At 46.8% G+C, this 16,212-nt stretch overlaps 1 protein-coding gene across 6 annotated transcripts in view; it reads left to right on the top strand.

The window, feature by feature from the left end:
- Positions 1-16,212, top strand: part of ADGRF5 (adhesion G protein-coupled receptor F5) — a 98,403-nt gene that overhangs the window by 47,643 nt on the left and 34,548 nt on the right. For all 6 annotated transcript variants that reach the window (XM_047858929.1, XM_047858928.1, XM_047858926.1 and 3 more), the window contains exons 3-4: positions 4,893-4,947; positions 15,423-15,596. In XM_047858929.1, the coding sequence (XP_047714885.1) occupies positions 4,893-4,947; positions 15,423-15,596 (229 nt within the window). The remainder of the gene's footprint in view (positions 1-4,892; positions 4,948-15,422; positions 15,597-16,212) is intronic.

Genomic DNA, 16,212 nt, shown 5'->3' with positions numbered 1-16,212 from the left:
TGGTTGTGTTCAAATTCCATCTTTCTAGAAACTCCCACCTCTATCCCAGAGGTCTCCACTTTTCCTCTCTAGATCTGCCTTTGAGATATAATATCTTCATACAACCCAAAGGCCAAAGACCATCTTCATTGGAGAGATACACCTGAACCTGCCTCATCAGCCTGTACTGCCCTAAGATGCCCATCCGTTCCCAAGGCTGACCTTCTACCATTTCAAATGCAGCCCTGTGCTGATGGGTTTTAAAAAAATATTGTGGTAACATACATACCATTTACCATCTTAACCATTTAAAAAAATCTAATGTTTATTTTTTTTAATTTTTTTTAATGTTTATGTATTTTTGAGAGAGACAGAGACAGAGCTTGAGCGGGGGAGGGGCAGAGAGAGGGAGACACAGAATCCGAAGCAGGCTCCAGGCTCTGAGCTGTCAGCACAGAGCCCCACACGGGGCTTGAACCCACGGACCGTGAGATCATGACCTGAGCCGAAGTCGGACGCCCAACCAACTGAGCCACCCAGGCGCCCTACCTTAACCATTTTTAAGCTCAGTGGCGTTAAATAGATCCACATTGCCATGCAATAAGTGTGCAGAACTTTTTCACCTTGCAAAACTGAAGACCTAACCCCGTTAAACAAGAACTTCCCATTCCCCCCTTTCGTCCAGCTCCTGGCAATCACTATTATTACTCTCTTTTTATGATTTCCGCTACTTTAGGTACCTCACGTAAGTGGAGTCATCCAGTATTTGCCTTTTCGTGACTTATTTCACTTAGCATAATGTTCTCAAAATTTACCTACGTTGTGACATGCGTCAGAATTTCCTTCCTTGCTTAAGTCTGAATAATGATCCGTTGGACGTATATCCCACATTTTGTTTATCCGTCTACCCATTCATGGACACTTGGGCTGCTTTGATGTCTAGGCTATTCTGAGTAATGCCGCAGCGAGCCTGCGTGTGCAAAGGTGGGGTGGTGGGCTCTCAAAGTGTGGCAACGGAGCCCCTCAAACTTCAACGTGCGTATGAACCCACCGGCGCACCTGATCAAAGTGCAGATCTCAACTCAGGAAGTCTGGGGTGGGGCCCGGATGTTGCATTTCTGACAAGTTGACGTCGTGCCTGCTCCGGTGGCTGTGCTTTGAGCCGCAAGACTGTAGACACACAGCCCCCGCATCGTCGCTGAGTGTGAAACCCAGCTCTGGTCAGCCTGGGAAATTTCGTCTTTTCTCCGTCTCCCTGAACCTGTTTCCTCTACATAGCATGAGAATAAACAGCATCTCCTCCATTGCTTTGTTGTGAGGGTCAGACGCTCTCATACCAGCACAGGGCCAACACTTAAGATTTGGTACAGAGTTGTTTACTTTTACTTTGCTAGCACACGTAAACCCGTGCTAGGATGCCTTTGCGAGGTGATAATTATCTAACTGGAGGCAAAGATGTCAAGCTGGGGAGTCCAGCTCAAGAAAAAGAGGAGTGAGGGACAGGGCCTTGGCGAGGAGGAGAGAGATCTGACGACCCTGGAGCCTTTAGTCACCACCTTATTTGTCATCCTGTTCCCTGGGATTTTTTTTTTTTTTTCCACATAAAATGCCACCTCTCATTCCTGACTGATCGCCCATGATCACTCCAGGCCATCCCTTCCCCCACCCAAACCCATACACAATTATTTTAAAGTCATCATGTCCAAGAGGTGGGGCATTTCCTGGATTTGGTGACCTTGTGTCTTCTGGCTGAGACTTGGCCATCAGGAAATCCCCTTTGGATGGGGATGGCCATTGTCCTCAGAGACTCATCTGGGTACCTCTACATGGACAAGCAGGAGGAAGTTCCCTGGAGGTTCTGTTTTCTTCTGCGAAGTAAAGACTCATCTGAGAAGATCTATGCTCCCCTAAGAGTTCTCCTCAGTACCCAATGTTTAAGAGAAAAGGCAAGTGCCGGAGTGACTGAATGGGGGTGACACGAGGACTCAGGAGGGCAAGGATGGCCTCTGGTGAGTCCCAAGCCAGCCTGATGCACAGACACATTCCACTGCCAGAAACCGTACGAGCAGCTGGTGTGCCTGAGAACATTGCTTTCCACGACGTGAGAAACTGAGCCTCAGAATGAGCGAGTGACTTTTCCAACCAGGAAGAGGGGGAGGTGGTGGGATTCGGTGCTTGGTGCGATTCTAACGTTTGCCTTGTTGAAATCCAGGCCCCCCTGACCTTGCAACCCATCTCTTGCAACCCTTTCCTGACCTTGCAACCCATCTCTTTGTACCTTCTCAAATCTGGGAGAGCCAAGGGTATTCACCACCACCCCCGCAGGGGACTCCTCAAAGACTTTATTGCTTTCAGTATTTTTGCCGCATTTGCCCCAACGATTGCAGGACTTAAAACAAAAAATGGGTTATTCTCACAAGAGGCTGTGCATCCTCGCTGGAAGGACGACAGAGGCAGTAGGTGACAGAGCTACAGAGGCGGTGCTTTGCAGAGATGTCCCCTGACAGTTCCCGATGCTCACCATAAGAATGCAGGAAATAGTTCAAAAGTAGTGTTTCTCAAAAGATGGCCTCATGTCCAGAGATGTGCCCATTAAAAAGACAGTTTTTGTCACCGCATCCCAGACCTGCTAACCTGGACTGGGGGGGAGCCAAGGGAAGTGATCCTTACGGTCACAGATTGAAATGCTATCTACGAGGGAATTGACTGCACCTGAATTGTTTTAACCTCAAGCCTTTAGCCCCTCCAGAAAATGGAGCAAATGAAATCGAGACCTTGGAGAGCTTCCCGAAGGTGATTGCCAGGGATCACCTTCTCCTGGGCCGAGTCCCCCAACCACAGCCCATGAAGAGTGGACGGAGAAGCCTTCCTGGTGGCTCCCCACTCCCTACCCCTAGCCCCCCAGAGAGGATGCAGGCAGGAATACAGCAGAAGCCCCTTCCCTTCTGCCTGGGCACAGAGCCAAAGCAGTCTCCGGGAGAAGCTGGACAGGAACCAGCCCTATGCACTGACTTTGCTCCCTCTTGGTTGCTGCGCATTTAGGTACAGCTAAGATAAGCCCACTGCAAACAAAAGAGCATTTGGGCTTCTGACATTCCAATCGTCATGCATCGTTCCTCTACGTGTTTCTTCAAGAACATTTATGAACTGTCAGGCACACCACTCCTGTACAGATCCTCATGGCTCTTAACACTGTCATCGAAAAGAAGGAGGGGATAGGAGGAGGTGACAGAGAAAGAAAGGGTGCTAGGTAAGAGAGCTGAGGTCACGGAGACAGACCCACAGTTTCCCGGGGTATCTCCTGATAAAATCATTCAATGCCCGTGCGGACACGTGCAGACTCTGGAGCCAGGCTAGCCCGGTTGGAGTCCTGGTTCTGCCCTTTAAAGGCTGTGTGACCTTAGGCAAGTCATTTGACCTCTCTGCACCTGTGCTTTCTCATCAGGGAAATGTGAATAATCATAGTACCTATGCTTTAGATTGTCGTGGGGATTAAATACCTAAGCGCACATCAAGTACTCAACAGTGCCCGACACAGGAGTGTTGGATATATCTTAGGCATTCATATTTTTATAATTGTTATGACGGGAGATAACTAGAAAATAATGAGAGATACCACAGATGGTAGAATGAGCTTTGCCTGGGGTGGCGTTCATGGATGTGTTGAGCTCATGGGAAAGGACACACCACAGAGGGTAGGGGCCATATGGCTCTCCTGTTGAGCCTTGAAGGGAGTCTGGATTGGGACGCACAGCCTAGCAGGGATGAACTAGGAAACCCAGGTCAGGTCAAGGTGTGGTTACCAGCCGCAGAATTGGCAGTGATCCCAACAAAGCCAATCAAAGTCAACTCTTAAAGAAAGCTGCGTGATGACAGGAGAAGAGCTTTATAGAGACGAAGTGAGTGTCAATGTGTGGATGAAAGGGTCCATGGCAATGGTGCTTCTAGAAGAGCGTGACGCTTTGTCCCAGAATAGCTCTTACAACGTCACCAAACTATTCTCGGTGCCTTACATTTGTTAATCATTTGATCCTAATGACAACCTCCCGAGGCAGACTATTTTTATTCCTATATTATAGATGAGTACGGAGGCACAGAGAGGTTAAATAACTTGCCCAAGTTCACGCAGCCACTTAACAGCAGAGCTAGGATTTGAACTCAATGTCCGTAGGGTCTTTGCTCTTAACTATTATAGTCTATGGTATAATTCAACTTTATTAAGGGCTTACTATGTGTCACATGCAGTTGATGTAATTCTTATAACAGTTCTATGAGGTCGGAAATATTATTATTCCATTTTACAGAAAAGAAGACTGAGGCTCAGAGAGGGTAAGTAAGTTCCCCCAGGTCACATAACTAGTAAGCAGCACAACCTTGTGCCCGGGCAGTCTGACTCCAGAGCTAGCTCTCACAGCCCCTGCCACAGAAAGCAACAATAGAACCATCCAGGAGAAAAAGGAACAAAGGAGGAGAAGATGATTTCTAAGCATGCATAACGTAAACAGCCCTAACGCAGCAGAAAGATTGGGGTGGGGACAGGCTGAGTGCTGAGGAGAGGTCATGTCTCAGACTTGTCTAAGACTCGTCACCGGAATGACTCAGGGTTCAAGTCTTAGGCAGAGAGCACAAGTTAAAAACACCATAATTTGTATTTCTTGACCCGACTCAAACTACGGGGACTCGGAGAAACTCAGATGTGGTGATTGGTTCCGTTCCTGGGCCTAGAGACTGATCTATGAAAAGTGAACGCCAGCTCACATTCATAGAGTTCCCACCATCCTCGGGGTACAAGATGCTCACCCGGAATCCGCAGCCCTACGCTCAGCTCCTACGTTTCAGAGCACATGAGCAGGAAGCCAAGGAGATAAGACATCTCTAACCCTCACTGACAGTCTCCTAAAATGTTCTTTCAGATTCTCCGTGAACATGAACTAGCGGGGAAGGAGCCACTAAGGCAAAAACGAGCAGGTACGTAAGGCCTTTGCTTGGCAGCCTCTTCTAGTAAGCCCGATCAAATGACATTTGCTGTAACTTTTCAAACCCTGTGATCCCTATAATGCAGTCTCCGAGTGTATCAGGGTTCAATTTCTAGAAGCAATTACAAGGGAACTCCATTCCCTCCTCTACCTAATGATATTAAATGGATTTTAGCAGCACGTTACAAGCCCCTCACCTCCCCCCTCTCTGCTCCCGAGATCCTGAAGAGTCTGTCCCCAGTGGCTCTCTCCTCAACTCCCACTTCCTAGCCTTTCAAAAACACCAATCTGATTCCCCATATAAAATCTTTCATGGGCTCCCAAATGCCTTGGATCTCTCCAAGGATTTTCTCAAATCCAATCACCTGCTGGATTCTTAGCAGACCCCACGTGATTTTCCCACTCATTCTCCTTCTGTTTCCTTTCACATGGTCGCTGCCCACCCACCACCCTCCTTTGTTTGTCGGAGAGACTCCATTCACATGGGCTCCTGCCACGTAAGGCTTTCCATTGATTCCCCAGACAGGGAGGGGCCGTTTTCCTGGGTTCCCACTGCTCTTGTCACATTCCCATAGCACAAGACGCGTCCCAATGCTTTGTAATAATTTTACTTCCCGTTTGTCATCCCCAGTAGACATGAGTTCCCTTGAACCCTCCTCATCTGTGTAGCCTGGCACTGAGCCCAGTTTCTCAGTAAATGAGTGAACAAATAGAGAGCGTATGTCCCTGTCGCAGCTGCCCCTTTGTGAGTCGAGGGTGGGTTCCTACCGCCAAAGCTGCTGGCCCAGTGTCTGTACCAATTTTGGAGAAGGTAGAACTTCTTAACCTTCAGGATTATGACTGAATCACGCCCAGACATGCCGTGGTTTGGTCTGTTTGGCCTTGTCATCTGCAGGAGTCATAAAGCCGCCAAAGAGGGTGGGCTTTCCCGGGGGCCAGGATAAAGGTGTCTGTTGGAGCTTCTCAGAGCACCAACCAGATCGACCTCTGCCCAGTGCTTGAAATGACAATTCGATCATATTTTATTAAGGACTCAAAATGTTCGCTGGAAGGTCATACCTTCATTTTTTCTTCCTTTGCCTTTCTTTCCTTCCTTTTCTGTTTCGGCTTTGTTTTATATCCTTATAGACCCTCACTCTCCCACTCCCCTCCTTCCCTGAAGCGGTCCGAAGCACACAGGTGGCACTTTCTGTGCGTTTATTTTATTTTTTTTTTTAATTTTTTTTTCAACGTTTTTTATTTATTTTTGGGACAGAGAGAGACAGAGCATGAACGGGGGAGGGGCAGAGAGAGAGGGAGACACAGAATCGGAAACAGGCTCCAGGCTCCGAGCCATCAGCCCGGAGCCCGACGCGGGGCTCGAACTCACGGACCGCGAGATCGTGACCTGGCTGAAGTCGGACGCTTAACCGACTGCGCCACCCAGGCGCCCCTGTGCGTTTAAACAAAGCATCAGTGCAGGCACTCCCATCCCCTGAGCCCCCTGGCGCCCTGTGACAGGAGCGGAGCTGGAGATGTCCCCATTCGGTACTTTGAACGATTTTCTTTTTAAGAACCAAAGTACTTGCAGGTGAGTTCCAGCTCCAGGTTTCTCCCAGGCTCCTGTAAGGCCCAGGCTGCCAGCCTCCTCGGGGACAGTTGGTGACCATACAGCTGTAAAAGTAGCGTCTTCCTGCGCTTCCGGGCCTGGCTGTCTGTGACCCGTGGTGACATCGTGAGAGGTTAGCCTTTTGGAAGGAAGCCACGTCTGCGTCTAAGGATTTGACATTCCAAAATTTTCCAGATGTGCTTTCATTGAAAACAGTCATGATGATAATAAATTACCATAAAAATATATTTTCCGTTTATTATACATGATCCTCTGTGCGCTTAGGCTTTTAGAGTCGTTTTGGAAGGTGATAAGGACTCAACCCATCATCTGCAGAAGACGGTTTGACCTTGGGGCTTCTACAAAATCACCAAAGTAAGGAGTGGCTATGGAAAGACTCAGGGGCTAGACCTCAGAGAGCTGAAATATAAATTGCGATGGAGAGCACCATTCTCGAGGAAAACAATGGAAGAAACCAACAGGAGGCAAACAAAGTTTCCGAGAAAAGAGAATTGTCGACAGGCATTTCCTTTTGAGGCACTGGATCAAAGCTTTAGGGTTTGGGATAGATAGAATCATCTTTAAAAGTAGGACCAGCACTCACTTTTATGCTCAGAGCACTCTGGGCTTCTTCCTAAGTTACTCTGGTCAGTTATGTATCTTCACTGGGCCCTGATATGCACACACATGTACATATATGTGTATGTGTATGTATATTACATACATCATACAAACACAGACATATAATTGCATGCAAGTATCTATATGAGTTATTACATTTCAGAGTTGTTGAGACGATTAAATAATATTATGTACATTTTATTTAAATGTTACTAGGGTTATCTAGGGATTTATTTGTGTGTTTTTTTCATTAAAAACAAAGATTTATTTATAGAAATAATATTGCATTTGAAAGAGCCTGAAATCCCTGGTGCAAAGAAGTTCCCGTATAGCCACTGAAGGCAGGAGAAGGGAAGCCATGGCATACCAGTAGTGTTTTAGGAAGACGAATTCAGAGCCCTGTTGGGGAAGAGGAGTCTGCACAAACACTTAGAGGCCAGAGGATCAGAAGAAGGGTGGATCTGCCAGTTAGAGCAGAGAGGCTACTGGGGGGCAGGGGGAAAATCAGAATAGGACAGAGCATCCAGAGTTATGTCCCGATGAAACCAGGAAGTGGATTCTAGATCGGCTGAGAGGCTGGCACACAGAAGGGACCTATGGAAGCCACCTGAAGTGAAAATTAGCCAGATGGTTATGGCTGAACGAATTAGAGGAAGAAGTCAGTGCTCGGGAGACCAGCGAGGAGGCTCAGCAGCATGGATCATCACTGGTCCTGGTTCCTCGAGTGAAACAGGGAAGGAGAAAGGGGAACATTTGTGAAAGACCTTACAAGGAGCGGGTCAAGAAGACGTGGAGACAGACTTGACATAGGGTGAAGGGTAGCGGTGATCCACATGATACGGTAGGAGCACACAGACCTGGGTGTCTGAGGGATGTGGAGGCCACAGGGAGAACCACAGCTGGAATGGGAATCTTGTCTCGGAGGTTTGCCAGGAAGCTCCAAAGTTACTCTTAAGGGCAGTCTTCTCAGGAGAGTGCGAGTGGACGTGTCTTTATTGGTTAGAAGTAACACGCATGTGTTCTCCGTGTCAGTGTGGAAGTGCTCTCTGCCAGGTTTCTGAGCCCGATTGGGGAATATTCTTGGGTCCTGGGCTGCAAAGTCCTCGTGGGTTCTTCTTTGGTTTCGGAAGGAATGACTGAGAATGGACACCTTTTCGAGAAAGGGAGACCCAGGGTGTCCTAGCCCCGTGCAGGAAGGGCTCACGTGTACGTACCTACCTAGTGAGGAAATTGGGCTGTTGGCTGCTGGTGTGGGAATCTCAATCTTTCTGCAGACCTGGCGGCCCCAGTGTGTGCTCGCCCTTCATCTGGGTCCAGGAAATGCTGTGCATTGTCTAGGTTGAGGAACGTATTTCGGGGAGCGGGGGTTATGTTTTTGTCTTTCTTAGGATAACACACGGCATTTAGTGCCCTGAGCAAGTGGAGGTGGTGGCAGAGTGAGATGGCAAGAATGAGGCGCTCTCGGCCCAAGGTCTGGGGTCGGTTTTAGGGTTGATTGTTCCATGTGTTGGGAATGCTTTTTCCTTTTAATTTCTTTTCTTTTTATTTTACATTTATTTATTTTTGAGAAACGGAGTGAGACAAAGCGTGAGCAGGGGGAGTGGGGGCAGAGAGAAGGAGACACAGAATCTGAAGCAGGCTCTAGGCTCCGAGCTGTCAGCACAGAGCCCGACACGGGGCTCGAACCCACGAACCGCGAGATCATGACCTGACCCGAAGTCGGACGCTCAACCGACTGAGCCATCCAGGTGCCCCAATTTCTTTTTTTTCTTTTAATTAAAACAATTTTTTTGAGAGAGAGAGAGAGAAAGAGCATGAGCGGGGGAGAAGAGCAAAGAGAGAGGGAGAGAGAATCTTGAACAGGCTCCACACTACACTCAGCATGGAGCCCGATGCACGGCTCGATCTCCTCATAACCTGAACCAAAATCAAGAGTCAGACGCTTAACTGACTGAGCCACCCAGGCACCCCCCTTTTAATTTCTGATTAGTGTCGTTTGTTTGTGTAACGACAAAGGTGAGACCATTGGAGTAGCATTAGCTTTTCTTGACCTACCAGGGGGCATCTGCCTGTAATATCATCATCAGACTTACTATCATTAATATTATTCTTTCTACCTGCTGTTTCAAAAGGGCTACTATAGGCCAGACAATTTGCTAGGGACCTTCATACCAACTCCTTAGCAGCAATTCTGCAGAGAAGATATCACTCCTTTTTTCACACATGGCAAAGTGTGGCTCACAGAGGCTAAATGGCCTGTCCAGGTAAGAAGGTATTCCGGGGGCGCCTGAGTGGGTCAGTCGGTTAAGTGTCCGACTTTGGCTCAGGTCACGATCTCGCGGTTCGTGAGTTCGAGCCCCACGTCGGGCTCTGTGCTGACAGCTCGGAGCCCGGAGCCTGCTTTGGATTCTGTGTCTCCCTCTCTCTCTGCCCCTCCCCTGCTCACGCTCTGTCTCTCTCTGTCTCAGAAATAAATAAAACATTAAAAAAAATTTTTTTGGAAGGTATTCCGCTGCCCCTCTCACTGGCTCCACAGTCCATGCTCATAGTGCAGAGTTAATAATTTTCAACATGTGTTTCTGGCTCCTGCCCATTAGATTCCATTCCACGGTTATTAGAGCAGCTTCACAGGGTAAGGAGTACAGAGCACCGTCTTCAACTTAGCGGGAAAAGAGCTTTCTACGGGTCTGACCTGGGTATGTGACAAACTAGTAGAAACGATTCATTTCTCCAGACTTTACAGCCCAGCGTTCTATGATATGCCGTGATGCTCACCCTCTCTCCCATCCACACCTGCCGGTGAGCCATAGCCTGGGGCTCTGGTGGTTTTCCCCTGCGTGAACAAACCTTTCTAAAATCCAAATGGAGAACAGGATCCTTGGTCTATCTGTTGACAATGGTGCAATCAGAGACAGATGTGTAGCCAAACTGCTACCTACTAGAACATAGCAAGAAACAAGCAGAAAGGCAGGCAGCTGTTAATATTTACCTGCTCCAGGGTGAGAAACAAGGGAGCCAAGCCTTCAGTGATCACGAAGCATCGTCCCTTTTTGGTCAAGAGAAAGATTACACCAACCTCCTTTCTCTTGGGAGATTGATTTAGGCATACTCAGTCTCCACCTTCTGAGAAGCCACAATTCCCATTAGAGTTGCCGGGCAAAAATAATATTGTTTGCTTAAACAGCTGAGATTAAGACCCAGAACTACTTGTCGCACTTTGTGGCCAACTTTCCAGAAATGTCTCTTTAAGATAAGTGCTGCGTGTTGGGCAGCGATTTATGAGAAAGGAGAAGGGAAATCCTGGTGGGGTCGATAGACCTCCATCTGTGACACTGATGACACCTGGAATGTGCTACCTTCCACTTGGGGCATCGGTTGAGTCAGAAAAGTTCAGGCAAAAGGCAGGAGGCCACAGGAGCCCAAGAAAAAGCAAACACATTAAACTCTGGAATCAGATGGTCCAGAGGCAGCAGAGAAGAACTTAAGGGGCTCTAAAAGGACACACAATGACACAGAGGTGGGAAAACCATCCCCTGTTCCTCCTGAGCCCCCTTGTAGCCTGGGGCAGATCAAGGAACATCACTCTCCCCAGCTCCAAAGTCCTCAGATTTGGGAGAGGCGAGGCAAGCAGGAGTTGGCATTTCCATCCCAAACTGTGGGTCTGCCTGAGGGCTGTGAGTACAGTGTGCCTCTGGTCCCACCCACCTGTGGGTCACAATGACACCTGCACATCAAATCAGACACTCCCCCAGGGCCATACAGGGACAGGAATGACCCAGATCCCGAGGGTATCTTCTGTTCCTCAGGCAGGCCATGGAAATCACTCTCAGGGCTTTGGTCCTGATTTTCTCTTCCTGGAGTAAGAGGCCCCGAATATGCACATGGCAATCTCCTCCTCTCATTTGCATCTTTGCTCAACGTTTATGGCTTTAGAAAGGTCTTTTCTAACCATTCTAGATGGTTAAAATGCCACTCTGCCCTCACTCTGCCCTCACTCTGCCTGCCGCTGTTTTTTGACCCTGCTTTAGTATCTCCATGCCCTCCAGAACTGCCTGACACTGAAGTTTCAGCCTACTTTTACCTCCCGCACGGGTGCAGGAGATCCATGGAAGTAGGTAGAGCTCTGCCTCTCTTATTTACGCCAGGTCCCCAGCACCTAGCGTCGTGCCTGGGAAGTAGGCACTCAGCCAACAGTAAAGTTACTTATGAATCGATAAGTCAAGAAACTAGGGCACAAATGAATAAACCTAGCTAGACTTAAGATCAAAATCCATGAGTGTCAATGAGGGGTCACAGTGTGTTTTTCCTCAGTGTGGATTTCTAAGACATTTATGATGCTGAAACAAATAGAACAATGTTTTAGATAATTCTTCCATTTATTATTAATAATCTTGCTCTTGGATATGCTTTTTATTTTGAAATTGACTTTGAGAATTGCACACTAGTTCTAAAGACACATTTCATAATAATGCCTGCTTTGTCTTTTAGAGTACATTAGGGTTTACAAAGTGGTCACTTTCATTATCTTCTTCCATTAGAGTTGTGACAAGGAGTGGTTAAAAGAAAATGGACTTGGGGTGCCTGGGTGGCTCAGTCAGTTAACTATCGGACTTCAGCTCGTGGTCCATGAGTTCAACCGTGCATCGGGCTCTGTGCTGACAGCTTGGAGACTGGAGCCTGCTGCAGATTCTGTGTCTCCCTCTGTCTCTGACCCTCCCCTCCTTGCACTCTGTCTCTCTCCCTCTCAAAAATAAATAAACATAAAAAAAATTTTTAAAAAGAAAAAATAGACTTTGGGGCGCCTGGATGACTCAGTGGGTTGAGCGTCTGACTTCAGCTCAGGTCATGATCTCACAGTTTGTGAGTTTCAGCCCCACAACAGGCTCTCTGCTGTCAGTGCTTGGCCCGCTTCAGATCCTCTGTCTCTCTCTCTCCCTGCCCCTCCCCCACTCATGTTCGCGCGCTCTCTCTCTCTCTCTCTCTCTCTCTCAAAATTAAATAAAGCATTTAAGGGAAAAAAAATAAAATGAACTTTGGAGTTAAGAAAATATGGTGTCAAACCCCAGCTTTAACATTTGCTATTTATGTGGCTTTAACCCATCAAGCCTCAGTTTTATCATCTGCAAAATGGGTATATGCATACTTTCCTCATGACCTCAGACCCTGCTGGCCAATGAATAAATGGCAGCTGCTATTATTATTGTTACTTTTGTTATGATCACTTTTGATCCATCTGGTATGACTGAAGAAAGACGTGCATAAATGCACTTGGAGGCCACCTGACTGTCTCCATAGGACCAGAAGCAGGGGGTGTCTGAAAACAGCAACAACAACAACAAACAAAGCAAAAGCAAAAACAAAACAAAGACAAACAAACAACAAAACACACACACGTAAAAAAAAACAAGTTTAGGCGCTAATATTGGCTCTCCAGGATTACCTTCTTGGTTTCCTCACTTGGATTAGAACATTAAATCCTAAACCTGCCTGATCCAGAATCACCAGTGGGAATTGAAACACACACACACACACACACACACACACACACACACACACACATTTCTGGACCTAATCCATGAAGATTTTACTTTGACTCACCTGGGTTGAGACTCCAAAGTATTCATGTGTGTTGAATTCCCTAGATGTACATAATCATCAGTCAAGTGCAGACCACTGGAATAGACGACTTCCAAGGGCAAGCCCCTAGCTTTTTGAGTTACTATTGGGTTGTTGAGCTTGTTTTAAAGAACTATTTCCATGCTGACGGCATTTCCTTCTCTAGTAGAGGTCCCCATCTTTATCAGCCTCTAGGGAGAAGTGGCACTCAGGAGTTCTGAAACTCCTTTAGAAGTTGTTGAAGAACATAAAAAGCAGATGAGCGGAGAGGAACTTAGAGGCTAGTGCTTTAATTACAGTTGCACGAATCCCATGGAAGAGAATTTGCTAAAACCATAGGAACTTTCCTCTTCGTATTTTAAGCTTGTGGCTCAGTTCCCTGCAAGATCTCACTGGAAGGACCACCTTGGTTTCAGTGGGGAATGATGCCATTGATGAATCACCATGTGCTTTCCAGGCATTCGCTTGTTCCGCAACTGTGTCTGGAAAGGGCACAGAGAGGTGGGCTCAGGGATGAGCGGGAGGAATGGTGAGCCGGCAGGCATTGAAGCTCTGGTGGGGGTCAGACCCTGGTGTGCAACGACGCAGATGAGGAAGTGGGGGATGTGGGATTGTTATTGACTTCACTCTGCTAAAAAACCCTACCGTCTAGGATATCCTGTTTACATTCAAGGGAGGAGATAGACTGCCTACGGACAAAGAGAATCCTGGAGCTAGGAATGCGCTGGAGGGTATAAACATTGCATTACTTTTCAGGAAAAAGAATATGCTCCAAGGCAGACTTTATAAATATTATGCAGCCGCCCTCCTCTCAAATGTTCCCTGTGGGCAACCCACCGTGTCTAGAGTTAGGCTCACACAGATTAAGGTTAGCAATTCTTCCGGGAAGCCTGTTTTCATCACAGGACCATCAGAGAATCAGAAAGAAAACAGGAAATTTTAGGCATCGCTGTGGTATCATGACAGCCTGTGACTCTGCGTCGGGTTTTTAAAGCCTTTTTGCTCTGCTTGTAAATACATTTTTATAAGGAGGAAATATACCTTAAGATGCAGTCTTAATTTTGAGAGATAGACAAAGACTTTTTTCACAGTTTGAGTTAATTACAGCAAGTTGCAGGACGGATGCCAAAATGAAATACTTCTCAACAAGGCTGATGAGTAAAACCCAACTTCTTCTTATTTGTTTGTTTGTTTGTTTGCCTATTTTCTTCCAAGATTTTGTGTAAATTCAAATTAGTTACATGTAGTGTAGCATTGGTTTTAGGAGTAGAATTTAGTGAGTGATTCTAAAATCAACCTTCCAAGGCATAGTTTATAACTATCAGTTTACAAATATTACAGCTTTCTGTAATAAAAACGTATTTACTGGAGTTTCCCACAATGAACTTAACTCATTTTTAGTCCTTCACATCAATATTCCTTGGAAAGTTTTAAACAAATCTGGCAATATTATGGGAAAAATTTTTGCCCTTTTAGAAAACATAGAATTGATTTTTTTGGCAAAATATACATCATGCAAAATATACATCAGATTTGACTTAAATTTTCAAGTAATACTTTTGCAAGTATTCTCTAACCTTTTCCTTCTTTGACTGACAAGATCAAATAAGCCACAATTTGTCTTCTCAACGCATCTGTGTAAAAATTTCTCCTAATCTTTGAAGGTTCATCATTAGCTATGAAACTCGCCCTTGGCTTCTGCTCCTCTTATGTATTTCAGCCAAGAATGAGCCAAAGATTCGGGCAGTGATGGGGAGGTGAATGTGTGGCTCTCTTAGAGGGTCACAATTTTAATAAGAGCTAATTGGGCACATGTTTATTATGGGGTGAGCTCCGTGCCAGATGGAGTCAAGCCATGCGAAGTGAAAGAAATAGTTCCTGCCCTTGAGAAGCTTACAACTAGTGAACCAAACATGCTGTAATACAGGAAATTATGAAAGGACATTCCAGTTTATATATTGTCTGGCTTGCTGGTGGGTGGGTATGTGTTGGACCAAATGTATCTAGGATGCCAGACACAGAAACAGCCTGGAGGCCATTTGGAAGGGCGATGAAGAGCTGGAGATATCTCTGATTTTATGTTCTCCTGGGCAAATTTTACTTTTGTTGAGTACCCATCATGTTCAGGACACCAGAGGTACACAGCGAGAACTAAGAGCCCATGCTATGTGCGTAGGCTAAGGGCAAAGGGAATTAACAGGATGACTCTTCCTGGAGGCCTTCAAGCCATGCGTAGTTCAGATCTCAAAATATACACATGTCGGTTGAATGGTGTTGGAAACACCCTGACTCATTTCTCTGAGTCAGGACCGTGGCTTTATTGTCTGGATGTTGCCAAGGCCCCCTGCTAGATCTCCCTGCTTCTGTTCTAGACAGGTCCTGAGCTTAGCCTGTGAATCTCTCAAATGGCCAGAGGCCACTACACTTAGACCAGAAAGATCAGTTGCCTTCCTTCTTTAAATGGTAAAGTCATAGACAGGGAGCACCATGAAGGGGGCAAGGCTGATGTGCCAGCATCCACATAGTCCTGTTATTGCCTTTAAATGTGGAACTGTCCGCCATGCTCCCTCTCTGCCCGCCAACCCCCCCCCCCCCCCCCTCGCCGTGGTGAATTGTCACAGGTTCCTATGCTTTCCTTTCAGTTGCCTCAAGCAGAGTTGCGGCTGAAGAGTACACTGTTGATGTTGAGATCAGTTTTGAAAACGCCTCCTTCCTGGAGCCTATCAAAACTTACTTGAACAGCCTCAGTTTCCCAATTCAAGGGAACAGCACTGACCAAGCCACCACCACCATTTTAAGCATTGAGGTGACCACAGGTGAGTCAAAGGCCCGTGGCTATAGAATGGAGGGTTGGGAATATCAGGAGAGAAGCTGTCCGAGCTCCTTACTGTCACAGCAAATTGCAATTCGTAGGCAAGTGACGTGACTCAAAAAGGCCTGATGTGTGATTTTATGACTTCATGGCCTTCCAGAATGCAGCCCCTCTTGGCAGACTCCATAGCCAGTGCCTTATCTCAAATGGGAGCCAAATGTTTGCTTGGTAGTTTGTGTATTGGTTGTCACAAAATGGTCCCAAGATACTTCCAGGTCCTTCACAACAGGCTGCTTGGTCCCATCCATCTGGGTAGTCAGTGGGTCCGGCAAGGACTGGTTCAGGTATTAATAAGGAGCAAGTTCCCTTCATTTTGGCAGCATAGGTCAGGAAATGGGAACCAGGTACACACCTGGATTTGGAAGCAAGACATAATACAGAAACTCTAAGGCCGTGCAACGGGATTTTCTGGTCGCTGCCTCCCTTTTGAGGTTATGCGAGCTGTCCTATTTCTCAGGCACCATCACCTGGGAAGCTATGATATGGGAGTCCCCCTTGTCCCAAACAAAGGTATTGCCTTGCAAACACTAACAGATTTGGGGTTTCATGATTCTAAAATG

Source organism: Prionailurus viverrinus, chromosome B2 (genome assembly GCF_022837055.1).
Source record: "Prionailurus viverrinus isolate Anna chromosome B2, UM_Priviv_1.0, whole genome shotgun sequence".
In the NCBI taxonomy this organism is placed as follows: Eukaryota; Metazoa; Chordata; class Mammalia; order Carnivora; family Felidae; genus Prionailurus; species Prionailurus viverrinus.
This window is presented reverse-complemented; position numbering and strand designations above follow the sequence as displayed.